Source organism: Cucumis sativus, chromosome 5, assembly GCF_000004075.3.
Source record: "Cucumis sativus cultivar 9930 chromosome 5, Cucumber_9930_V3, whole genome shotgun sequence".
NCBI lineage: Eukaryota > Viridiplantae > Streptophyta > Magnoliopsida > Cucurbitales > Cucurbitaceae > Cucumis > Cucumis sativus.
In genome coordinates, this window is record NC_026659.2 from 26,139,396 (window position 1) to 26,163,388 (window position 23,993).

General features: G+C 33.1%; 4 protein-coding genes across 6 annotated transcripts; 2 read left to right on the forward strand and 2 right to left on the reverse strand.

Moving 5' to 3' along the window:
* Positions 1 to 3,525, reverse strand: LOC101204917 (protein NRT1/ PTR FAMILY 2.13). Its single transcript, XM_004135154.3, has 4 exons — positions 3,322 to 3,525; positions 3,004 to 3,221; positions 1,620 to 2,176; positions 1 to 920 (listed from the first exon to the last, which is right to left on the reverse strand). Exons 1-4 carry the CDS (start codon positions 3,467 to 3,469, stop codon positions 47 to 49), a joined length of 1,797 nt encoding a protein of 598 aa, XP_004135202.1. The 5' UTR covers positions 3,470 to 3,525; the 3' UTR covers positions 1 to 46.
* A 9,719-nt stretch (positions 3,526 to 13,244) lies between these two features.
* On the forward strand, positions 13,245 to 16,484 carry LOC101207219 (putative pentatricopeptide repeat-containing protein At5g40405). Its single transcript, XM_004135417.3, has one exon. It carries the CDS (start codon positions 14,238 to 14,240, stop codon positions 16,080 to 16,082), a length of 1,845 nt encoding a protein of 614 aa, XP_004135465.1. The 5' UTR covers positions 13,245 to 14,237; the 3' UTR covers positions 16,083 to 16,484.
* Positions 16,485 to 16,859: 375 nt separating this feature from the next.
* On the forward strand, positions 16,860 to 20,730 carry LOC101204677 (protein PTST homolog 2, chloroplastic). Its single transcript, XM_004135153.3, has 8 exons — positions 16,860 to 18,058; positions 18,508 to 18,628; positions 18,901 to 19,096; positions 19,178 to 19,374; positions 19,617 to 19,762; positions 19,836 to 19,983; positions 20,274 to 20,342; positions 20,422 to 20,730. Exons 1-8 carry the CDS (start codon positions 17,496 to 17,498, stop codon positions 20,515 to 20,517), a joined length of 1,536 nt encoding a protein of 511 aa, XP_004135201.1. The 5' UTR covers positions 16,860 to 17,495; the 3' UTR covers positions 20,518 to 20,730.
* LOC101206976 (ultraviolet-B receptor UVR8) lies at positions 20,671 to 23,794 on the reverse strand. Of its 3 annotated transcripts, none has more exons than XM_031886328.1 (8): positions 23,335 to 23,793; positions 22,836 to 22,988; positions 22,388 to 22,546; positions 21,876 to 22,040; positions 21,514 to 21,645; positions 21,295 to 21,381; positions 21,093 to 21,194; positions 20,671 to 21,015 (listed from the first exon to the last, which is right to left on the reverse strand). In XM_031886328.1, the coding sequence occupies exons 1-8, from the start codon at positions 23,531 to 23,533 to the stop codon at positions 20,828 to 20,830; spliced, it is 1,185 nt and encodes a 394-aa protein (XP_031742188.1). In that variant the 5' UTR covers positions 23,534 to 23,793; the 3' UTR covers positions 20,671 to 20,827. The 3 variants fall into 3 exon arrangements, with proteins under 3 accessions (XP_031742188.1, XP_031742189.1, XP_011655663.1); XM_011657361.2 differs by having other exon boundaries at positions 20,746 to 21,015; positions 21,093 to 21,191; positions 23,335 to 23,792; XM_031886329.1 differs by lacking the exon at positions 22,388 to 22,546 and having other exon boundaries at positions 23,335 to 23,794.
* Positions 23,795 to 23,993: the final 199 nt, after the last annotated feature.

A 23,993-nucleotide genomic window follows, 5' to 3' on the forward strand; every position in this document is an offset into this window, starting at 1 on the left:
AGAGAGTATAAGTATAAGAAATTAATTATTAAGCAAATGATGATATTCAAACATCCAACACTTTGTCCGAGCTAATAACAAGTTTCAAATCTTGCTCGTCGTCAGACACATGACCTTTGTAACGGTAATTTTTAGCACAATAAAGAAAAAAGAAAAAATTAAAAAACGCTGTTGCAGCTACTACATAATAAAAGTAATCTAGTCTCCCTTTATTGAGATCATCTATCAACCAATCGGGCTTGCCATGAGCGCCGCCACGTCCGGTGGTTCGATGCACAATCAAAACCATAGCCGTATTAATATAGCTAGATAAAGCGATAGAGCATGACGAAAAAGCATTTCCCATAGTCCTCATATGCTCTGGAAATTCCTTATTGAAAAACTCTATTTGCCCAATTATATTAAACGCTTCACAGAGCCCCATTAGGAAGAATTGTGGAGTGAGCCAAAAAACTGACATTATAGACCCGTTATTGTTGGCTTGATTCCTTCTCTGCATTTCGATTAGGCCAGCGACGACCATGGAAAGGACTGCGAAGACTATGCCGATGGCCATGCGTTGGAGCTCGGTTATGCCGTTCGGGTGTCCAGTGAATTTACGGAGAGTCGGGACGAGGAATTGATCGTAGAAAGGGATGAAGAAAGTGATGGTGAGGAAAGAGATGACGATTATGGAAGCAGGAGGGATTTGGAAATTGGACCCCATGTGACGGTTCATTTTAAGAGCTTGAGAAATTGAGAAGGTGGATTGTTGAATAATTGGAGTTAGGCTAAGGATTCCTGTTACCCAAATTGGGAAAACTCTAAACAAGCATTTTAATTCTTCTACTTGTTGTATGCTGCTTAAATTCCATTTGTTTACTCTCCTTCCGTCCGGGTTTATATCATTCTCTGTCTTGATTGCTGCTTTGTTTAGAAAACTGCAAATTATCACAGAAATCAAACACAAGTTTAACTAAATGAAAAGTAAAGAAACCAAAAATTAAAAGCAAATAACGTCTAAATTCTTACAAGAGATTTGAGAGTGAACATAGTAGAAGCGCCAAACTAACCATAAAATATATTTTTAGTTCAATATTAAAGTATACAAATTCTACTTCTAATATTCTCAAATTTTAGTAAGGTTTTCTAAAATTCAACTTTAAAAGCTCGTATAAGAAAGATGAATAATTATTTTGAAAAGATGTGTGAGAAAACAAATAAAAATTCATAATAAAAACAATAGAGTTATAAAATGAGTTATGAATAGTTGCATGTCATTTCCTTAAAGGTGGTCAATCAAGAAGAATTCCATCAACTCTCCAGGGGACATCAGTTTTTGTTTTATTTTATGAAATGTGTCAATTTGTTTTGTTTTTCATTCCCTACAAGTGTATATTGTGAATAATTAGCATATACTATTCTTTTAAAAGAAATCGATAGACTAGAGAAATTATTTCTTTCACACTACAAAGTTAGAACATAGTGTATTTTACTTTAACTTTAGTACTACAATAAATACATCTCAATTCGAAAGTTTAAATTAGTAACCATTAACATAACTTCTACGCTTACCTTCCTCCCTCCATAGCTAACTTAAAATAAACTAAGTTAAAAGAATGAGAGAGAGAGGAATGAACCTGAATTGGTTAGTGAGAGGAAGCTTTGAGAGGACAACAGAGGCAGGGTCCAACGGGGGGTCATAAAAACCCTTCCTATCATCAGGGAGTTTAAGATGACGCTTTTTGTAAGCAGCAACAGCCACTTGAGCTAAGCCAGTAAATATGCTTCCTTCAGGCTTTATGAACACATAAACATGAGTTCCCATGAAGAACAGAATTATAGAACAAAACATCAGCACCGTCGGAATTCCATATCCCAAAACCCAGCTAACTGAGTCTTGAATATACACAACAATTGTCAATGTAATCACCAAAACCACCATGAATGTTGCGTAATACCAATTATAAAAACTCGCTATCCCTTTCCGCCCTTTCTCCGTCGTCGGATCAAATTGATCCACCCCGAATGGAATACTACACGGTCGTATTCCGCCGCTTCCGATTGATACTAAACAAAGACTCATTATTAAGAATCCCAATTGAGAAGCCGTCGGCGTCAAGCATTTCACTGATCCACCACACCCCGGTGGATGTAGCTGCGGCAACCATGCCGTTAGTGTCATTGAAGCCATCCCCTGTGTTGTGGTTACATAATTGGTTCAGTAAATTAAGTAAATTTTTTTTTTTGAGAAATTTCAAAAGAATTAAATTAGAGAGAATTGATTAAAGAAAACCCAATTTTCAGGCCCAAATGATTTTTTGCTTTTTAAAATTTAAGAATTTTGACCTCACCCAAAACAATTATATTAAACTGTCCTCATTTCACTTTTAGAAAAAAAGACAATTAGGTGTAATTGGGCTACATTCAGTCGTTTATTTGTGTAGCCCTTGCTACACCCAATTTAAAGCTGCCACAAATTGCTTTTAACTCTTTTCCAACAATGGACTTAAGTGCTTTTGCTTTTGTCTCTTCTTAACGAGTAATACTGCATCACTTCTCAAAATATATTTATCTTTTATATAAAAAGCTTAGGTGCTTTCTACTACTCCTCATCTCTTCATCACATACAAATAAAATTATCAAAATAGGGTAATTTTATTTGTGTACTTAATCTTGTGTAATGAAAAGCACCTAATCATTGTCATTTTTCTCTTAATTCTTCTCTTTTTATGTGGTGTTTTTCTTCTGGACGAAACCACATAACCTGCTCTAGCAAGTTCACACAAGCAACTCCGGACGACTTGTTCTTCAGTTCTCTTCTTCACTCTCCCTCTTTTTAATTTGTGTTGCAGAACGAGAACGAGTAGAGAGAGAAAAAGGACGCAAGAACACGAGAAATCTCAATAATCTGTTTAATTTAACGGCTAAAAATCCACGTGAACCCGTTTCTAGAATTTGCTGTGTTAGTATACGAAGAAGAAGAGCCATTAAAAAAGGGGGGGAGTGATTTAGTTCAGGTACCAGAAAGGAAAAAATGGAAGCAATAGCGATAGTCCAGTAGCGGCCAATATAAGCGTCGGAGAGAAATGCGCCGAGAAGAGGCAAGAAACTGGTGACTCCCGTCCATAACCCCATTAAGCTGGTCGCCGAAACTTGATCCATATGATACATTTTTTTTAGATACACCATGAAATTTGCTAGTAATCCCATTGCAGCTAGTCTTTCAAATGTTTCATTTCCTGCATCCCCAACAATAATAGTATTAGATATACATAACATAACCTCTCAAAAACAAACAAGAATTTAGAAAGAGAAGAAGAATATCAGAAATTAAATTACCAAGAATGTAAGGCATGCTCTTCCATCCTCCAGGCTCTCTTTTAGATTTGTTGGATATTATTGAAAGCTTGGGATTATTATTAGCATCTTTGGAGTTGTTAGGACTACGAGAATTGCTCGAAGCTTTTCTTTCACTCTCACTCTCCATTATCTCTACCCCTCTCTCTCTCGTTTCTGCCTCTTTGTCATTATTGGGTGTGTTTGTATTTATAGAAAAAGTAATCACTTTAAAACACAACTCAAAATGCAATATGCATCTTTCTCATCACATACATACCAAACAAAAACAAATTAATATTCTAATCCTCAACATACACCGTATGTATGTTGATGTCATGAGCTACACTTTTGTTGACATTAAAATATTTTAAACTTTGTATTGTTATATATATATAATTGATGTGATTAAGAGAAATTGGACATAGATGAAACCATGAATAATGCAATGTCCCATAATAGTACATGTGGTATAATTAATAATGTAGGAACAATTTATAGCTAGGTAGAAGATGTTGAATAAGGGTAAGAAGGTAAAATACTATTAACTCTTATTCTAGAAAGGAATATGAACAATTAAAAAAACCGTATGAACTAGAACATTAAAACCAAACTCAAAACGTAACATTTTTAAACGTAGAAAACAAAAGAAATTTATACTAAAATCTAAAAACAAAAAAGATAATGCATATATATCTTCTAAATTTTGAATTATATTTTTATAACCGACCTTGAACATCATTCTTTTCTAATTAGAAATGGGTGGATAATAGAAAGAAAATGAGAGAGAGATTGTGGTATACGTTTGAGAGAGGAGAAGGCAACGGCGTATGGAAGAAGAAGCCTATCATCTCCTCTTCTTCTTATCACATGCAAACGCTCTATCAAATCCCGGATTCCTTTCTTTCAAACCGAAAAATCAAAATTAAATGCTTTTTTTTATACACAAAATAATATTATCAATATAATTATGATATATTTTTGGATTTGTTGCTCATCAAATTTGACCAACTAAGTAACGTATAATGCATATTTAAAAATTAGGAATTCATTTTAAAATTTAAATAGCCAACTAAATGTGTGTATGTGTATTGTTGGATAATTGTTTAGAGAGATGTATGCAATTAAATTTGGATTCATCAATAATCAAAAGACTCCATGAATGGTATAAAACTTTTATTTAATTCATATGAATTAAATCTTAACTTATTTTTCAACTCTAATTGATTGTCAAACGGCCCAAAAAGGGAATGGGATAAGCTTAGGGTTAGACTTGATGTAATTTAAGTACATATTTATTTGGAGAAGAAAATTGTACTAATGTTAAAGTAATGATTTTTTTTATAAAATATTATTGATAAATATTGTTATTATTATTGTATATGAACAATTTTGAAAGAGAAAAAAGAAACAAAAAACAATAAATATACATATTTTTATTTGTTTTTTGTTTGCTTCCGTTTGAGTGGGTATTCAATCTTTAGCCGTCGACAAGTGAGTGGTTCAAATTGAAGTCTTTATTATTTATTTATTTAATGATAAATATAATTTCAATGAAAATAATAATAATAATAATAATTCTCCTAAAACAAAACATTAAAACAATTTTCACATAATTTTATAAAGCACCAAAGCTCAAAACCTAGCTTAAAATAGTTTTAAATTTTGTTTTCTTCTTTACATCATCATCATTTTCCTTTTTCCTTTTTCTTTGTCTATAAGTTTCTTCTTTCTGTATTTCTGTATTTGTGTTTTCTTCTTTGTGAATTTTGATCTCCATGGTCTTATGTCATCAGACGTAGAGGAGAGACCAATTTGCATGGGAGAGCAATAAGAGCAAAGTGTCCAATCATGATTCATGAGGTTCCATTTTCGTACAATACAAAAACTCAATTTAAAATAATATATCTGACATATTTAATTACGATATTATATTTCTAGCTACTTCCATCACTTCAATAGCTTTTTCATAATTAAAATTCTCTTGTTTTTTCTTTTTTTTTTTAAAGAAAAAGTCATTATTGTCTATAAATTCTAATACAATTATGTGTTAAATTAGTAGAAAATGGTAGCTTTTATATATACCATCCACTCAAGTCCTTTTTTTTAAAAAAAAAGTATTCACACACACGAGTTAAAGGGTTTACAATTGTGATTACTTGAAATCAGAATCGTCTGATTCTTTTATTACACTTTGAACTCATCACTTTTTTAAAATTATTTTCGATGTACATTTCTATCCCTAGCTAGGGAATATTATTTGAATCTATTCTAAAGATTATAATAGAATCTAGGATAAAATTCTAGAATCAAAATAATAAAAAAATGTCACTATAGAATTTCTAATTTTTAGTTTCTAACTATAATTACTATTATATGTAAGTATTACTTTATTCATATACATAATAATTTTGACACTTATTAGACCTCATGAATGCATTTACTCTCCTATCTTCAAAACTCAAGTACTTAATTCCTATACAGTGAATATGTGGCTTAATTTACTTATTTATTTGAGGCAACAGATCCAAAATTACCTCAGGTTTTGGTTTTGACCAAATGTATGAAGAGTAAATATCTCACAAATGAAAGATTTTGGGTTTTTTTTTTAATGATCGATTTTATTGCTTTCTCTTAATACTTATGAACCATAATTTAGTGGCTAAAAACTTTATTGATCTTCGTATTTTTTTTTGTATTATTTCAATTTTATATACATGTATATATATTATATGAAAAGTAGTAAGAAAAAGCTTTTTCTAATACCTCCAACATTATTTCAATCGGTAGTATATGTCTCAATAAGTAAGTATAGGTGGGGTGTTGGGTCTAGTTTTATAAATTGTTTAAATATAGATCAATGCATTAGTTGGTGAATTGTGCCCATTTAGAGATGCCAATAATAAATTAGTAAATTGACAAGGATATTAGAATGGAAATTTAATGGGCCAAATTGCTCATTAAAGAGAAACAAATAATAAACATATCATCTGGGATTTGTTTAAGAAATAAAATAAAAGACCATTAAAAAGATATCTCCATTAATGTTTTTTTTTTAATTCGTTCATCAAATGTCACTTCAACCATTAATTGGAATTTTTTTACCTAATTCAGTAAAATTTTGCACCATAGCCATGAGGCACTACCTAAAGATAATCTCAAATCCATTCTCTAATTTTGTCAAAAAAAAGTTAAGCCAAAGTTCAATTAATTTATTAATCGCACACTTACCTAATGTGGTTAAGTGATGGTATCTCTTCCACATTTCCATTAACAACAATGATTCCACCAGAAGGATTGTTTATAATCCCATTATGATACATATTAAAATTGTGGTAGAATATTTTTCAAAGAAGGAAAGGTCATGAAGAATTATTTGAAGATAAAAAAGTGCTTCACTTAAAGCTTGGTTTTGAAAATTTTAAAAATCTTACTTTTTTTTTTATTCAAAATTAGTGTGTAAACATGCAATTAATAGTTCTAAATTTTAGATAACTTCATAAGAATGGTGTAGAAAATAGAATTTAAAGGTAGAGTTCGCCATAATAATCTACAAATTAGTGTCATGTTCATAGACAAAGAAGGAAACAATATTAGTTCTTATTGTACTCTCTCAATAAGCAAAAAATTATCAACAAAATACAAGCTTTTTAGTAATGAAATTTGAACTTTTTCATCGATGAGACATTGTTTTAAGTTTTTCTTCGAATCCATGATGCTATAATTCTATTGCTGATGAGAATATAGTGTATAATTCATGGAAAACCACAAATTTAGCATCTTGACTTGAAGGCCCATCCTTCGTTATGGATGTTGCTGTGTTTAGTGATTTGATAACTCACTAGTCGTTAATTTCTTGTTATTCTATGTATTACTTATTGAGACAAATTGAAAAAGAAAAAGGGTAACGTACAAAACCTTTTAAACCAAGTATAAACACCACCATAACTATAGCCTAAAGACAACCATGCTTTAGCCCTCCCTCCCTCACATCCCATTCCCAATTGTTTAACATACGTTAACAACAAAACTAGAATAAAGTGTAACACTGCCAAAAGTATATTTATTAATTTATAATGATGTAATCATGATTTAATTGCTTATCTAATTTTATCCATGAGTTTTCAAAATAATAATAATATAAATGGTTAAATTACGATAATTTAGGTGATTAGAAGTATTTTCAAATATAACATAATAAATTGATATAATCTAAATAAATATTTTAGTTTATTGTATGGTGTTAGTTTGATTGATTATAAATTTAGATTTGTTTTATAAATGTATGTGTATATGCAAATTATAATAGTTAATTTTGCTTTTGTTTAGCTTAAATTGATTGTACTAATTAAAGCTAAGCTATAAGCCATTCAGATTATTGATTATTAATTGTTAATTATTAATATTAATAAGGGGGGTTTTAGTTATGAATAAAAAAAAGTACTGTATAATGAGGATGTGATGTGACTCTAAACCCAAAAAGGTCCTAAATCCAATTTCACCTATGTCAATTTCAAAAGGGAAAATATTGTTTTAAATGATTGGGATTTTCTTTTTGTAAAAAGAAACATACCTGCACCCAACAACAATCATAAAAAGATAATTTGTAGTATTATATTGATCAAGTTTTCATACTAAATGAGTTTATTATTTGTTTCAATAGTAACTTTTGGAAAGAATATAAATATATAGTCTAAAAAATGAACCAATTATGATAACTTTTTGCGCCATTTATCTTAGTCACATTATAGAAAGAAGTAACTCTTTTATATATATATATTATAAATATCAAGTTGTTAGATAAACTTTGAGTGAGTGGTGTTCAAAAAAATTGTAGTCGGACTCACCCGATTTATCCAACGAAAACATAAAGATTAAGTTGGATTAGAAAATTAGATAAAAAAACAAGTTGAAACAACCGGTTATCGGATTGTGCAAGTAAGGGGTCTGGTTGACCCGACCCAATTTATAAGATATATATATAAACCTAAAATCTAAAAGTAAACTTTATACGTCGGTTTGTATTTTGAATGATAATTTTGTTTATTTTGCACCATGAAAAACAATGCAAAAAGTTATATAACTTACTAGAGAAGATGAAAATAAAACCTTACTCAAATTTTTTAAATTGAAATTAAGTTAACTCTTACATACTAAACCGACATATTTATCTTTTTGATACATCCATACTATTCATCAACCTAGGTGGAAGAGCAAGGTAGGATAAATGAAAGGCATGGAAAAGTCCACGTGGCAATATATTTTTAATATCGGGTCTTACCAGCCTTAAACAATCCACGTGTCTATGGGTGGTTCGCTTTCCCACACCACCGCCCCATTAATATTTGTGAAAAAGCTTCGAAAATGGTAGATGTCAGAGATTCTATTCCATGTAAATGTCAATTCCTTCCTTTTGATGTTACTTTTGTGAAAACCAGAAAGAAAATATCAGTTTCTTAGACTTCACCATTTTTTTATTTTCTTCTCAAGTGTTTAAAGGGTGAAGGTGAAAGAATGGCAGTCCCCGGCGGTGGCGGAGAGATGGAGAAGGAAGGATAATCATATAATATTTTGATTTGTTTGGTTATATATCAAAACAACCTGACAAAATCATAACACGTTTTTAAATATATATATTTCTTAAATAAAATTCGATGTTATGTCAACTTCATATATCACTAAAGACAAAATGAATAATAATAATAATAATAAATAATGCAAACATTGTTTTGAGGTAAAGTTGTATTAAAAGATTAAAAGTTTACTGTGTTTGTTAACCATTTTTTTTTTCAGTTTTTGATCTTTTAGAGAACCAAGTGTAATTTTGTTTTTCAACTGAGTATTCATCTGTTAAGATTTGAAAGTTTGTAAGGTTTTGAAAAAGAAAAGAGAAATCATGTAAGTATTAGAGAATTCAAGAAATTACAAAGCCAGAGCGTTGTAAACTCTAAGATATTGAACTATCTAATATCTGAACATGCATGTGTCAAAAATAAACTTTTTGAAAATAGGACGCAATAATAACTCTAATATTAGTATTAGTCATACATGATAAATAGTTAACAAACAAGACTTTAGTTATTCATCAATTATTCGTTTATTCAACGATGGAATAATGAGAAGCGATTAAAACAATTGCTAATAATTATAAAAGAGACATTAATTTACTTGTTCAATTAACATTTTGTAGGTTTGATTAAAAACTTAGAGTAACTGCTAAATAATTTATTTGGTTTAGATGAATATAGTTTTTATTAATGACAATAAATTTTGTTGTTACATATACGAGAGTTTATTGTTTACGTATGTTAAATAATTGGGTAATGGGATATGGAGGCTAAAGCATGGTTGTCTCCAAGCCATTGTCATGTGGGTTTTTTTGAAACGATTTAGAGTCGTGTACGTTAGTTAATTACTTGGTTTTGGGAAAACAAAAGGTGTGTATTATAATATCTACCAATTAATTGTTTTGAAATTTCCTTTATCATCATAAATGTTAAAGTGAAAATGGAGGATTAAAGATGGTTCTAATTTGCCTTTTATTATCCTTTTTTATTTACTCCAAGTTGTTTTCATTCTGCAATCATTTTTTGTTTAATGAATTTATGTTGTGTGGATGTTGAGGTTAAGTTTATGTTCATTTACCATACGTTTAGTATAATTATACTATATTTGATCTTTTAATTCTTTCTTATTAGAAGTTATATTAGTGTTGTTAAAGTTGAATATACAAAACTCTTTTTAATGAATGAGATTAGCTAGTATGGTGTCTTAGACTAACTAATTAAATTTAATTGGGTCTTACTAAGTGAACTAATATATATATATATATATATATTTTATACCATAAATGTAGAGTGAGAGATTAAACCTTCATTGTGGAGCGATTTTATTGATCTTGATCTAAACCCGTTTGAACTAAGAGTTTGTAGGTCACTGTGAAAATATCATATCAATTAATTTGAAATAAGAGGAATTGTGAGATCGGACGTATCAAATTATAGACATTAGTCTATCAAATTGAATGATGTGTAATTTAATCATGGATTGAAAAAAACAAGTTGATATAAGTACAAGAAGAGTTTATGACTGAAGCATTTGGAGAGAAGAGAACAAGAACATCACATGAAACATGGAAGCCCAATAATAATATATATACAATTGGTAATATGAGTGTCATCTTCCAATTTCACGGACGTTGGAGAAGAGAGAGGCAAATGCTTGATGATGATTTTGGCTCTTTTTATTTATGGTTTTTGGAATTTGTCCATTTTGTCGCTTCCTTTTTTAAAAATAAATAAGAAAACAACAACAAAAATAATAATAATAAAAAAGTATATAGCACTTCTAAAAGTAGAACAAATCTTCTAATACTTTTTAAAAGGAAAATCATGAATTAAATACTCTTTTATTTATGTAGCATAACAAAAAACGAGCCAATTTAATTATAAATATATTAAAATATTATTGATACTACATTTTAAAAAAATATACAATTTCCTAAATTAAAACAATTGTCATTTCAATATTTATAGTATGTACGAATCACTAATAGGTCTAAAAGTTTTATTGACGAGAAATAATATAGATTAATTAATTTCACATAGTTGTGAATTTGATAGGTATGAAATTCAACTTATTATTCGTATATAATTGACAAAAAGCAAACAAAAGGAAAGTACTATATACAGGGTGTAGGACATATATAAATTGGATTATATTCATATAGGTAGCTAGAAAGAAACTTCCTAGGAATAAATTGGAGTTTGTGGCCTAAAAGAGTGTTGTTTGATTCCTTTATTAGTTTGGTATTTGGAATATTTCAAATACATATTTATATACTTTTCAACATTTAATTATATGTCATTATCTGTGTTAGATTCGACTCTTTTTTAGACTACTGAACATCCATTTCGTCTTTTGTTTCTAATACCAAACTAAATTAGATTTGAAATTTCAATTCAAAGTCAATAAAAAGATAAAAGAAGTATCTTACGTGTCTTATAAATACTGTGACGTCTATCGTTTTCGATTATAGAATTTTTAAATAAAATAGAAAACAAGTAGCTAGAGATCCATAATTTCTTTATGAAAAAGAAAAATAAAGTTGTTATATTAATATATATATAGACAGAGAAGATGATTGAATAAAAGCTGGAAAGAAAAAGACCCTAAAGAGTGGGTGTGTGTAAAATGCAAGTTGGCTAATTTTGACTTTGCATGTGTTCAAATTTGAAAGTATCACCCACGATGCTTACAGCCATTCCTAAAAAAGTTTCGATATATACTTCATCCTCAATTTGTTGTATATCATGTCGACCATTTTTTAAAATTAAGAACTCGAAAGAAAGTAGGATATAGTTATGTAATCTTCCACAACTTCTCTTTATTTTTAACATAGTAAAGATAGAAATTCAAATTTTTAAATAGTTATAATTTCTTTTTTATGTCATGATTTTTAATTAAACAAATAGGTGCAATTTTCTTTTAATGAGTTTTGTTATATGTATTGTAAAGCCTAAGTTTTTTCTTAAAAAAAAATTAAATTGAGGCTTGACCCCTTTGATTTGTTGATCAAATTCAATTTGATATTACATGCGTTTATTTTGGTTGACCAAAAAGTTGGAATCTATTACAAGATTTTTATTTTTTAGATAATGTAAAATATCAATGTGGAAAATTTGTCACTATACCTGCCATTCAATTAAAAAATTTAATCAAACATTTTTTAAAATAACAAAATAAATTAAAATATTTATAATCTATAACAAAATTTTAGTAATAGAATTTGCTATAGGGGTAAATATTTTGTAAAACCTACTATTAAATTAAATTAAAATAAATTAAACGTTGAAGTAATCATTTATACATCCAACAGTGAGGATCATATTTATGATATTAATTAAAATTTCATCGACATGTTTGACATTTTTATCAACATTTTTATGGGTTCACTATAAATTTATAAAGTGATTTGATGTTTCAATTATATAGTAAAAAAAATCAATGAATCATCAACACAAGTTATAATATAAATAGCATATTCAATTTTTTGAGATGCCTCAAATGGTTATTAATTAATTTAAATATTTTGTTTTCTTAAATATTTAATTTATTTTATAAATGTTCATATAGATCATATTTGAAAGAGGGGTTACCTAAAATATAATATAACTTATTAGATGGAATGTCACAACAATTCAAAGAATAAACTCATTAGGTTAAAAAACAAAACATAAAGTTTGGTAATTCGTTTTGGTACAATACCACATATGTTTGAGGTAGTGTGTCATGAAAGATATATTCACTGATATAAAGTTAAGTGATTACAACTTTGTATTTATATGTAAAAAAACAACAATCACAATAACACAAGAATGAACTTAGTATATGATCACTTGGGCTCCCCTAGGTGTGATACTCCCTATCAATGTAACTTAGACTCACCCAAGGGTAAGACTCCCTCTAGAGCAATACCAAGCTCTAGAACCATACTTACAAATATCAACAATAATACGAGTTTCGTAATCACAATTATGTTTTTTGGCATAAAGGCTTATTCGAAGTAGCAACCCTAACTGAAGAGAACTAAGTACGCACACCAATAATAAGAAGAAACAAATTCAAACCTAAAGATGGTGATTAAATTGTAAAGTAGAAATACATAAAAAGAATTTCAAAGAAAGAGATTATATTCTATTAGAATTTTCATATCGGGAGACATATAAGTGATCATAACACGCTTGAAAATTTTAATAGCCAATATCAAATCTCGAACATTCTCATATAATTGGGCCTAAACTCCTAAGTCCGAGATTTACATGTAGACTTCTTAAAGCCCACTATCTAACTTTTTTGAAGGGGCCCAACCTACTGTCGTTCTAAGCCCAAAATAGAAATAGTCATGTACAATCTAGTGGCGCCAAACCGCGGACTCTAACACTCGAGTTAGTTTTCAATTAAACCCTAAACCCCATCACCTTTTTTCTCTTTCTCTTTAGCCCATCGACAACTCTCCTCCGCCAATCTCTTCGCCGGCGACTTTTCATACGATCTGCAGCTGACAATCTCGACGACCAGTCCTACCCATCAGTTTGACGTGATCTTGTGCGTTTCCTTGATTCACGAGCGACACATTCACCCATTAATCTGACTTGCTTTGTGAGCACGATTCCGACGACTTTGGTTGGGGTTTTGAGGTACCATTTCTTCTCCGCTTTAGGGTCCAACATAAACAATAAGTTCAGTGTCACGTTTTCGGCAACGTGGAGTTTGGCAGCAGCGATTTTGATTTTGGGATAAGGTTTCGACGAGTTCCGGCATTGACCCACGCTTTGGTTGGCTTCAAATTGGGTTACCCATAGCGTTTGAGGACTAATTTTGTAAGTTCCGACGATTTCAGATACCAACCGGTAAGGATTGAAGCTTTTTCGATAAGATTGGGTAAGGTTTATTTTGTTAATTCTTATAACGAATTGGTTTCAAGTGTTGGGATATTATCACGAACTCTTGGAATTTGTTTGTTGTTGGGTTTGGGTAGATTTCTAAGTGTTTGATTCATGTTCAACAAGTGTGAAAACACTTTGGTCTAGTTTGGACTCGAGTAAAGTATGTCAGGGTAATGTCTGGTTTGTGAAAGGTTGGTGGTGGAAGTTCTGGACTAATTTGGAGTGTTTTATTAAGGTATATGGTGGATTTTGGATAAGAATGTTCATCTTTTGTATTTTAAAGTTTTGAATGACAGAGCTATTTGATTTGAAATGTATGGACTAATCAAGATGAAGATTTTGAAGGTTTTTCATTTATTCATACATTCATAGGTTGGTTTTTGTTATATAAAAGTTCGCACAGTTAAAAAAGATATACTAGATGACTCTGATTGCTGAATTTGGACTTCTGTTTCTACATGATTAGTACTTATGAGCACCTTAAGAAATATCGCAAAGCACCCAACAATTGCTTTGATTGATTCCTTCATCACGCTGAAAGAGCTCAAACAAATCCACACCCAACTGGTCATTAATGGCCTTTTAAATAATCGCGAACTTTTAGGCCAATTTGTTGCGTCCATTGCCGTAAGAAACCCTACCAATTTATTGTATTCTAATCAAATTTTAGACCAATGTGCCAAACCAACCTTATTTGCCTTAAACTCCATGATCAGAGCCTATTCCAAAAGCTTGACCCCACATAAAAGCTTCCAGTTTTACAACAAAATTCTCCAATCCAATGATGTTATGTCACCAGACAATTACACTTTCAATTTTCTGGTTCGGACTTGTGCGCAATCTGCCTGTGAAGCAGGACCAGCTGTTCATGGTGCACTCATCAAACATGGTTTTGAATATGACCCACATGTTGAAAGTGGGTTAATCTTTATGTATGCTGAAATGAGTTGTTTGAGTTCATGTCATCGCGTGTTTGAGTCAGTTCAGAAACCAGATTTAGTCTGTCAAACGACCATGGTCAGTGCATGTGCAAAATGTGGTGATATTGGTTTTGCACGGAACCTGTTTGACTCAATGCCTCAGAGGGATTTTGTGTCATGGAATGCTATGATTGCTGGTTATGCTCAAAGGGGACAATCAAGGGAAGCTTTGAATCTTTTTAAGCTTATGCAAATGGATGGTGTCAAGGTTAATGAGGTGTCTATGATTTCTGTTGTAACAGCTTGCACTCACTTGGGTGCACTAGACCAAGGGAAATGGGCCCATGCTTATATAGAAAAAAACAAGATTCAGATGACTGTCAATTTGGGTACTGCACTTGTTGATATGTATTTCAAATGTGGAAATGTTGATAGGGCATTGAAGGTTTTTTGGGAAATGAATGAAAAGAATGTATATACTTGGAGTACTGCCATAGGTGGGCTTGCCATGAATGGTTATGGCCAGAAGTGCCTTGAACTGTTTTCATTTATGAAACATGAAGGAATTGCCCCTAATGAAATCACATTCATTTCTGTTCTAAAAGGTTGTAGTGTGGTCGGATTCGTTGATGAAGGTCGTTCACATTTCGACTCAATGAAGAGAGATCATGGTATTGAACCACGGCTTGAGCACTATGGTTGTATGGTGGATTTATATGGTCGAGCGGGACGATTAGAAGAGGCTCTAAACTTCATCAACACCATGCCTCTTAAGCCACATGCAGGTGCTTGGGGAGCTTTGCTTAATGCCTGTAGAATGTACAAGAATATGGAGTTGGGCGAGTTCGCCTCAAGAAAACTGATTGAGGTTGAAGGCAAGAATCACGGTGCCTATGTCTCGTTATCGAACATATACGCTGACACGGGAAACTGGGATAGAGTAAGTAATGTACGCCAATCAATGAAAGCTGAAGGCATAAGCAAACTCCCTGGTTGCAGTGTTATGGAGGTCAACGGAGAAGTTCATGAATTCTTTTCTGGTGACAAGTCTCACCCGAGTTACGATGTGATTGAAACAATGTGGGGAGAGATCTCTAAACGGTTGAAGTTAGCAGGTTATGTAGCAAGTACTAACTCTGTGCTATTTGATATAGAGGAAGAAGAAAAAGAAGATGCGTTGTGTAAACACAGTGAGAAGATGGCCATTGCATTTGGATTGTTTAGTTTGAAGGAGGGGTTGCCCATTAGAATTGTGAAGAATCTCAGAATTTGTTGGGATTGCCATGATGTATCAAAGATGATATCCAAAATTTTTGAGAGGGAGATTATTGTCAGAGATAGGAACAGGTTTCATCATTTCAAAGATGGTGAGTGTTCTTGTAAGGATTTTTGGTGAAATTAGTCACACCATGACTTTTTTTCCCTCAAATCACCAATCCTTTTGCTTTCTTTCATTTTTTTTCTTTTTAGAAAAAGAGACAAATGACTAAAGACATAACAATAATGACAAAAATAAAATCACAAACTATAAACACAAGTAAACATTAATTTGTGTTCTTGTGTTGAACTCTAAAAAAAACATTTTCAACAATCATAATTACAAACTTTATCCAAGAAATTGCATAAAGTAAAAAAAAACTCCAAACCTTTTACAGTGATTTTTCTTTTGTTTCTTCTTTGACGATTTGAATAATATACTAATAACAACTAATACTAATTTAAAGTTTCATTGAAACTATATAATTGAGAGATTATAATGATGAAAAATATAATAAAACTCAAAGTAACTTTTGTGGAACATCTCTAAGAAATTTTGATCCTATATGATACTCCTTATCATAAAACTATAATGAAAGTCTTTTTTCTGCACTCATCAACCAAAACAAGATACTATTTAAGTTCACATGATATATATTTATTGTTTGCAAAAATAAAGTTAAACTCATGTCTATATATATAAAAGTTAAAATGTCAAAATTGTAAAATGACAAAAATGACCAATTGTAATCTTTTCAATGGTGAAGAACAAATTGTTTTTTCCCTAAAAACAGAACTATTAGAATCTTAAAAAGTGCAAAAAAAAAAAAAAAGGAACTATTAAAGCATTAAAAGGTGAAAACAAACCATTATTAAAAAATAATAACAAATTTAAGATGATTATTCTAAAAAGTGTGAAATGGCTTTTATTATATCATATTTTCGAAAACTATCCATGAGTTAGAGCAAGAATGAGAGAAAACAACAAAAATGCAATAAAAACGTCAAATATGTATTTATTGTTTCTATAATTTTACAAAAATATCCAACAATGTCTACATTTTATCCATATATTGAGGGATATTTTGGTAAATTTGAAAGCTAACATTTGTATAGATGTAAACAAAAAAAAGGAGTGTCATTCGTATAAATTATCCGTTAGCCATTTTAGTCAGTACATTTCGGTCGGTTTTCTTTCCTTTCCATCTTCATATCGTATCTGAGTTCACCGGTGAAGGGGACGGCCACAATTTGTTGAACCAACCACCGTTCTTGATTCTTCTCCATTACTTCCTAACTGCCAAGTGCCATCCAACCGTCAATTCACAAGCAAATGAAGCCTCCAATTATCTCCTCTGCCCAAGCCAACACTGTCCCTTTACCGCCGGGTTATCTCATTGCTATACTTAATTAATGCGCCTTGCATTTCCCACTAGTTCTGTTCCGTTGCATTGGTAACTGTGTCTTTCTTTCTCCTTTGCTATACCCTTTTACCCTTTTCTGGGTATTTCTTTTTCTCTGAACACCAGGTGTTCGACGAAATGCCTGAACCATGCTCGTCTTCACCAACGTATTTACCACTTCTTGTTTCTTCTTCCCAACCGAGTTCAGATTTTTGAGCTCTTCCGTGTTACCTTCGGCTTCCATTGCTTTTGTTCCTAACTCGAGATGGGGATGGAGTTCGCATCATATGGTTGCCACGGAAAGGAGGTGTGCGCTTTTGTCTTCCAAAGGTATGTTCTTTGGTTGTTCTGGGTTTGTGACGAGGTGTAAAGATTTGGATAGAGAAGGGGATTTCTCATTGGAGGAGGAGATATTGGAGTTTATGAAAAGTTCAAGAGACCCAGAAGCGTTTCCGAGTAAGAAAGACTTGATTGAGGCCGGCAGGGAGGATTTGGTGGATGCTATTGTCAAGAAAGGTGGTTGGCTTTGTCTTGGATGGAATTTGGACGAAGAAGAATATGGGGGTATTGGACAATTCTGTCTCGATGAACAGAAGCCTATCTTGGCTACTGATTGGGATAGTTTTAAGTGTGACGAAAGACAGAGATATACGACGCCTCTTTCTTCTATTGCCTCTTCATCTTCATCATCTTCATTCACCGGTAGATCACTGTGAGGATTCCATTATGACATCTTAGTTTCTTTCTTCTTCATTTGAATTAATACTTACAAAATTAACTATTTGCGTCAAAATGCTATTATCTTGAAATTTATTACCATCTATCTTCAGGGTGTGTTATAGCATGCCATTGAAAGGAAACCTAAATGATTACAAGGACAAAGAATTGTGTTACGTGGCGAAAGATAATTTTTCTCCGGCTCCCCCTGCCCTATCTGCCCCTGATTTTATTAAAAGATTCATTTAACGTGGTTTCTAACGAGTTTTCAACCTTAAAAGACATTTTCTCATAAAGAAATTATAAGATGATTTCTTCTTGTTTGAGAAATTGAAACAAAATAACATAAATCTGAGTATTGAGTTTTCCTTGTTGTGTCTAGTTTTGTCTACTATTAACAATATTTGTAAGGGTGATAAGTCTTGCATGCTTTCCTTTTCACAGAGAAACTGATGCTGAGCATGAGTCTGGGATTGAGGGTATGCTGAATCGATTAGAAAAAGAAAGAAATGCGACCTTTGGAGCTGGAAAAAATGATTTGCATCCTGAATCAACAGCAATGGAGGTAAGCTTGCTGTAGTGATTCAACAGAATGATGTGCCTAATCTGAGCAAGGTTGTTCGTAGTTAAAGGTGTAACAGAGATCATCTGGTTTTTTTTTGCCATATTAAGAACTTCCCGAAAGATATATATAGAATTTGATGCAGGATATCTTCCCCATTGCTTGTCAGCATTGGCCGTGCTCGTGCCATGGCTTTATTTTTTGCTTTTTGAACTTTGAAATCAGTATTGGAAAAGGCTGAAACTTAACTTGTGATGCTTTTTGCATGGCAAAAGACAGTTGCCGACCTACGAGGAAGCACTATCAGCACGCCACTGAGCGCCAACCAAGGCAAGTGGAGCGACTTCGGGGGCTATCTTACTCATGGTTCTTCTTGTGTGAAAGTTAACGATTTCGGAGGTTCTGTTAGTCCTGAGGTGCAGAGAAGTTGGAACACAGTCAAGACAGACCTTGAAGATGAAGAGTTTGAAGGTTTTTCATTTATTCATATATATTCATCTGTTGGTTTCTGTGATATAAAAGTTCATGTCCATTGATTTTTTATATGTACAGCTTCTGAAATTGCTCTGAGCGGGGAGGTGTCGGATGTTCTGAGGTATGAAACACTAGGATACAGTGGGGATCCTACCAATTCAAACTCTGAGAAAGAAATGAATCATGATCAACTACGACGTCAACTTCAGAACATGGAGTTGGAGCTCTCGTCCGTAATTGGATCATTGAAATCTAATGCATCTTTGTCTGAGAAGGTTTATTCTGCAACTAGATTTTGTTATCAAAGGGACATTCTACATATGCTTGATTTTAATGGATGGTACTTGATTCTATCATTTCCTCTTCTGGAACTGGATAAGGATCTGAATAAAGTAAAAGATGCCTACTAGTCTAATAATATTGGTAAAACGTTAGAAAGAAATGAATCTCTTGTTGAGCAATAATGTAAATACAATAAAATATTGACCTGCCTGTTTATTACTATCATGATCATTAGGGTCAAAATAAATCTTCTGATGATTTGCTGGAGCTTTCGGACGCTTTTGAATTTCAAGAAAATGAGATTCTAACTGCCAAGGACAAGCTACGGTCTATACGAGCAAAGATAGCCGTGATAGAAGGCAAGATGGCATTGACAATTATGTACGGGAAACTTGTGTTTTACATAGTGTTTTGTTTTAACCATGGAAGTATCAATGACTTTAAGTCTTTTCAGTGATGCACAAAAGGTGATAGAGGAGAAACAGAAGAGGATCAATTGTGCTCGCAGAGCTTTGCAACTTCTTCGTACTGCTTGCGTGGTCTGGCCTAATTCTGCATCAGAGGTTCTCTTAGTAGGATCATTTGATGGTTGGTCAACCCAGGTTAAAACTCATTCCTATTTGATTATACGCTTTAATTTAACAGTTGAAATAACATAGGGAGCACATTTAAAAATTTAAACTAACATTGGTTACATTTTTTGACGTTGGTTTCCTTTAGATCAAATTGTATGAAAGATGACTGTTGTCAGATGACTATTGCTCAGGCACATGATTTTCTACGGGTGTCCTATATATATGGAAATTTCATAAACTGAAGAAAAAACTGCACAGTTTTATGTTGGTTTGATTCGTTCATCTCATATAATCTTACTCCGTTGCTCATTCTGCAGAGGAAGATGGAAAGGTCTAGCACGGGGGTTTTCTCCTTGTTCCTAAAGCTGTATCCTGGAAAATACGAGGTTGGTTATTCTTTAGAATCTCTAGTCACTTAGTTTATGCTTTTTGAACAAACATAACACAATTTTTTGCTATATGCAGATTAAATTCATTGTTGATGGCCAATGGAAGATTGATCCGTTACGCCCAATTGTTAACACCAGTGGATATGAAAACAACCTACTGATTATCACTTAACAGTTTACACCAGGCTGTTTATATTCTTTTATTCCGGGTGCTTTCCCATTTTGTAGCATATTCGTTCAAATTACATTGCTTCTCTCAACTTCTAGTTAAGTTTTCTTCTAGTTTCCATCCACGAGTTCTGATGTAAAAATATAGGTAGATAAATAGAACAATTTTGCCACAAGACTTGATTAGCTCAATAAAAATTGTTGAAGATTCATTTCAGCCTGTGATGGCTAATGCAATATTACTTTTCTTGCTTACCCCACCCCCCCAAAACCTAAATCATACAATGGAGTTTTCTCCAAAGGGCAATGCAGTTTCAATTAGGGAGATTGGATGTTGCAACGGCAACTGTAAAGCCACTGCCACAATAGACTTTGACGTCATAAGCAGTACTCTCAAGTTTGAGGTTTAGATTCACCGTTTGTGGATTGGTGTGGTCACATGTATCTCCCAAACCAAGCTGACCGTGCTCCCCCCAACCCCAAGTCTTTACACCTCCATCCTCTGCACAATCAATTAGAACAATGTAAGGACGGCAAAAAAAATGGTTTCTTATCAACCAACAACTTCGCAAACCATGCCTGTAACGATTACAGAATGCTCGGCCCCAGCTGCAATGTCCAAAACTTTTATTCCACTAAGAGCAGGGACTGCTTGGAAATTGTCTTCCCTGGAATCGCCTGCTATGCAATGAAAATCCCATATCAAGTGGTAATCAGCAAGCAACCCGAATGGTTTTGGTTTGCTTGTTACAATGGCAAATAGTGAAGTTAATTCCTTTACCAGGCAGAGACTTCATCGAATTTAGCATTTCAGAATCACTCAGCGCTCCGTGATGTTTGCCGCCAAGCATATAAAGTTCCCCTTCATCTGTTCAAGATAGGGAGGGTTGCCACTTAACATGAAGAAGATCATCATCACATGTATATAATCCTGGTAAAACTGAAAGCCACCGGTGGAATTACTATTCAATTAAATAATAAGTGAACTGAATGTTAATACCAGTTAACACTAGTGCATGATTCCATCCAAGAGCAACTTTACTGAACGATGAAGGCGAAGGTAGATGTTGAGGAGAATATACATCTGAAGTGCTCTTGAATCCCCTTCCCCAAGTGTAGAGATGCCCTTCAGCTGAAGTAATGCAGCCAACATATAACAACGGTTTGATTGAATGCCCTTAATAGATCTTAAAAACACTTTCTTAAGCACCTAGAAGATCATTCTTGATATGGGTTTTCATGTCCGATAGAAGTTGTGGCAAGGCTTGTATACAGAACGTCTCAAAATAATACCACGAGTGTGATGTCAAAGTACAAATTTACTGGAGGAATTAATATATACAAAGAAAGTTTGATGCTCACCGGATAAAGCAGCACTATGATCTCCGCCAGCAGCTATGCCAACTATTTCAGCAGCTTCCAAATTGGAAGAAAGTATGGGGAGATTAACAGTCTGAATCTTCTTGGAGATACCCAATTGACCCCGTTTCCCAGCTCCAAATCCGTAAACTTGCTCACCAGAAGAGCCTGCATCATCATCATCATCATCATCATTGTCAAAATTTGAGATGAACTACATTGAAATAGCCATAGACTTAAAAAGCTACCAATGGCAATGGAGGTTGAAGTTATTCATCAAAAGATTTGCCGTCTACAACTTGGATAACTAATTTCAGTTGATTCATTAAAAGGAGAGAAGGCAGAACATACAAAATTATTGACAACCCCAGATATAGATATAGAGAAGGTAGAACAACGGCAGTTACATTAGCAATCAATAAACTAAAGAAAACATGGATAATGATTCAAGTAATTTGATCTTCACACTGAAACATTACATTACAAGGATTATACGCATCCAAACTCTTATATACCTTTCACCAATGCAAGCGAGTGGCGCATCCCACACGCAATCTTATCAACATGTTTATCGGAGAAAAACAGGACCTCCTCAGGGAAGCAACGTAACTGGTAATCACCATGCCCTAACTGCCCAAATGAGCCATCCCCACAAGTATAAAGCTTTCCCTCATCTAAAACAATAAACCATAAGAAAGGAAAGAGGGATCTACTGAAAGACGTACTGCAAAACTTCATATGGAAGAAAAACCAATAATTAAGGTCCCTTCTAACAACCATTTCGTTCTAAAAAATTATGCCTACAAACACTTATCCCACCTCTAAATTTCATGCTTTGTTATCTATCAACATTGTCTAAAACCAAGCCAAATTGTTGTAAGAAATGAAAAGAAAATAGACTTAATTTTCAAAAAACCCAAAACAACTAAGGAGATTGTAATCAAACGAGCCTAATATACTGACCTGAAACAAAACCAGAATGGCTCCATCCAGCAGAAACATGGGTTATGAAGTAGCTCCCCAGCCTCATCACTGGCTTAGGGTGTAAGCTGCTTATCATGTCTCCTAGCCCCAACTGCCCTGAATTGCCTCTTCCCCAAGTAAGTACCCCGCCACCTTCAAAAGCATTAGTACTAAATCAAAAACTTGAACTCTTCAGTTCATACGTTACAGAATATTGATTACTTTGTTTTGTATTCTTTTACACTCCCAGGATATAGAAATCAGTATGCAGACCAAACTATTGATATTAATTAGAGAGTAAATGATGAGTAGTATGGGAATTGGAATCTGGGTGTTAAATCACTATCAAATCCATAAAACTTAAACTGAAATTTCACAACATATTTTATTAATTTGTTCTTATACTATTAGCACAAATAATGCTAAACGGAAAACAAAAGGACTCAAAGAGCAAGGCAGAGGCGTTAGATGAACCATTTTATGGTGGAGGATCGGATACCGGCAGTCAAAGCGATGACATGAGCGCCACCGCAGGAGAGGAATGAGATGGCGGGGGCGGAGGAGAGTGACGGAGTTCGAACGAGTTGAGGGAGATTGTTGTCCTCGAGCCGGCCGGTGCCGAGCTGGGCGTCGGTTCCTGCCCCCCAACTCCATAGCTCTTGCTCTACGTCGTCTTCCATTAGTTGGGGATCATTCATCGATCAATTCTGCAAGCAACGAAGAGCCAGTCTTGATTTAGAGCTGTCGTTTTCTTTATAAAAGTAATTGGCTAAGCTTGAATTTTCCGGCGGTGGACAGAGGAGAGAAGCAGTGTGAGCAGCGCCGAGATGAAGGACGAAAATTTACCACCCGAGTTTGGCACCGAGTTGTAGAGATGTTGGGCCAGGGAGGAAAAATATGGAGGATTGGATCAACCCAAAGTGATTTAGGTAATCTTTGAACACAGCTTTGGAAATGAACCTCCATCAACTCCATCTTATAGTTTATATAACAATTTTGTAATTTTAAGTAAGTACGGTTAAAATTAATTTGGTTACATTTGCAATGCAATCTTATTATGATTGATCAATCCTATAACAGCTACACCAATTCTAGACTTGAGTCTTGTTCATTTTAATTGTTTTGTTTGAAGATTTTACTGAAGATGAACTAAAACTC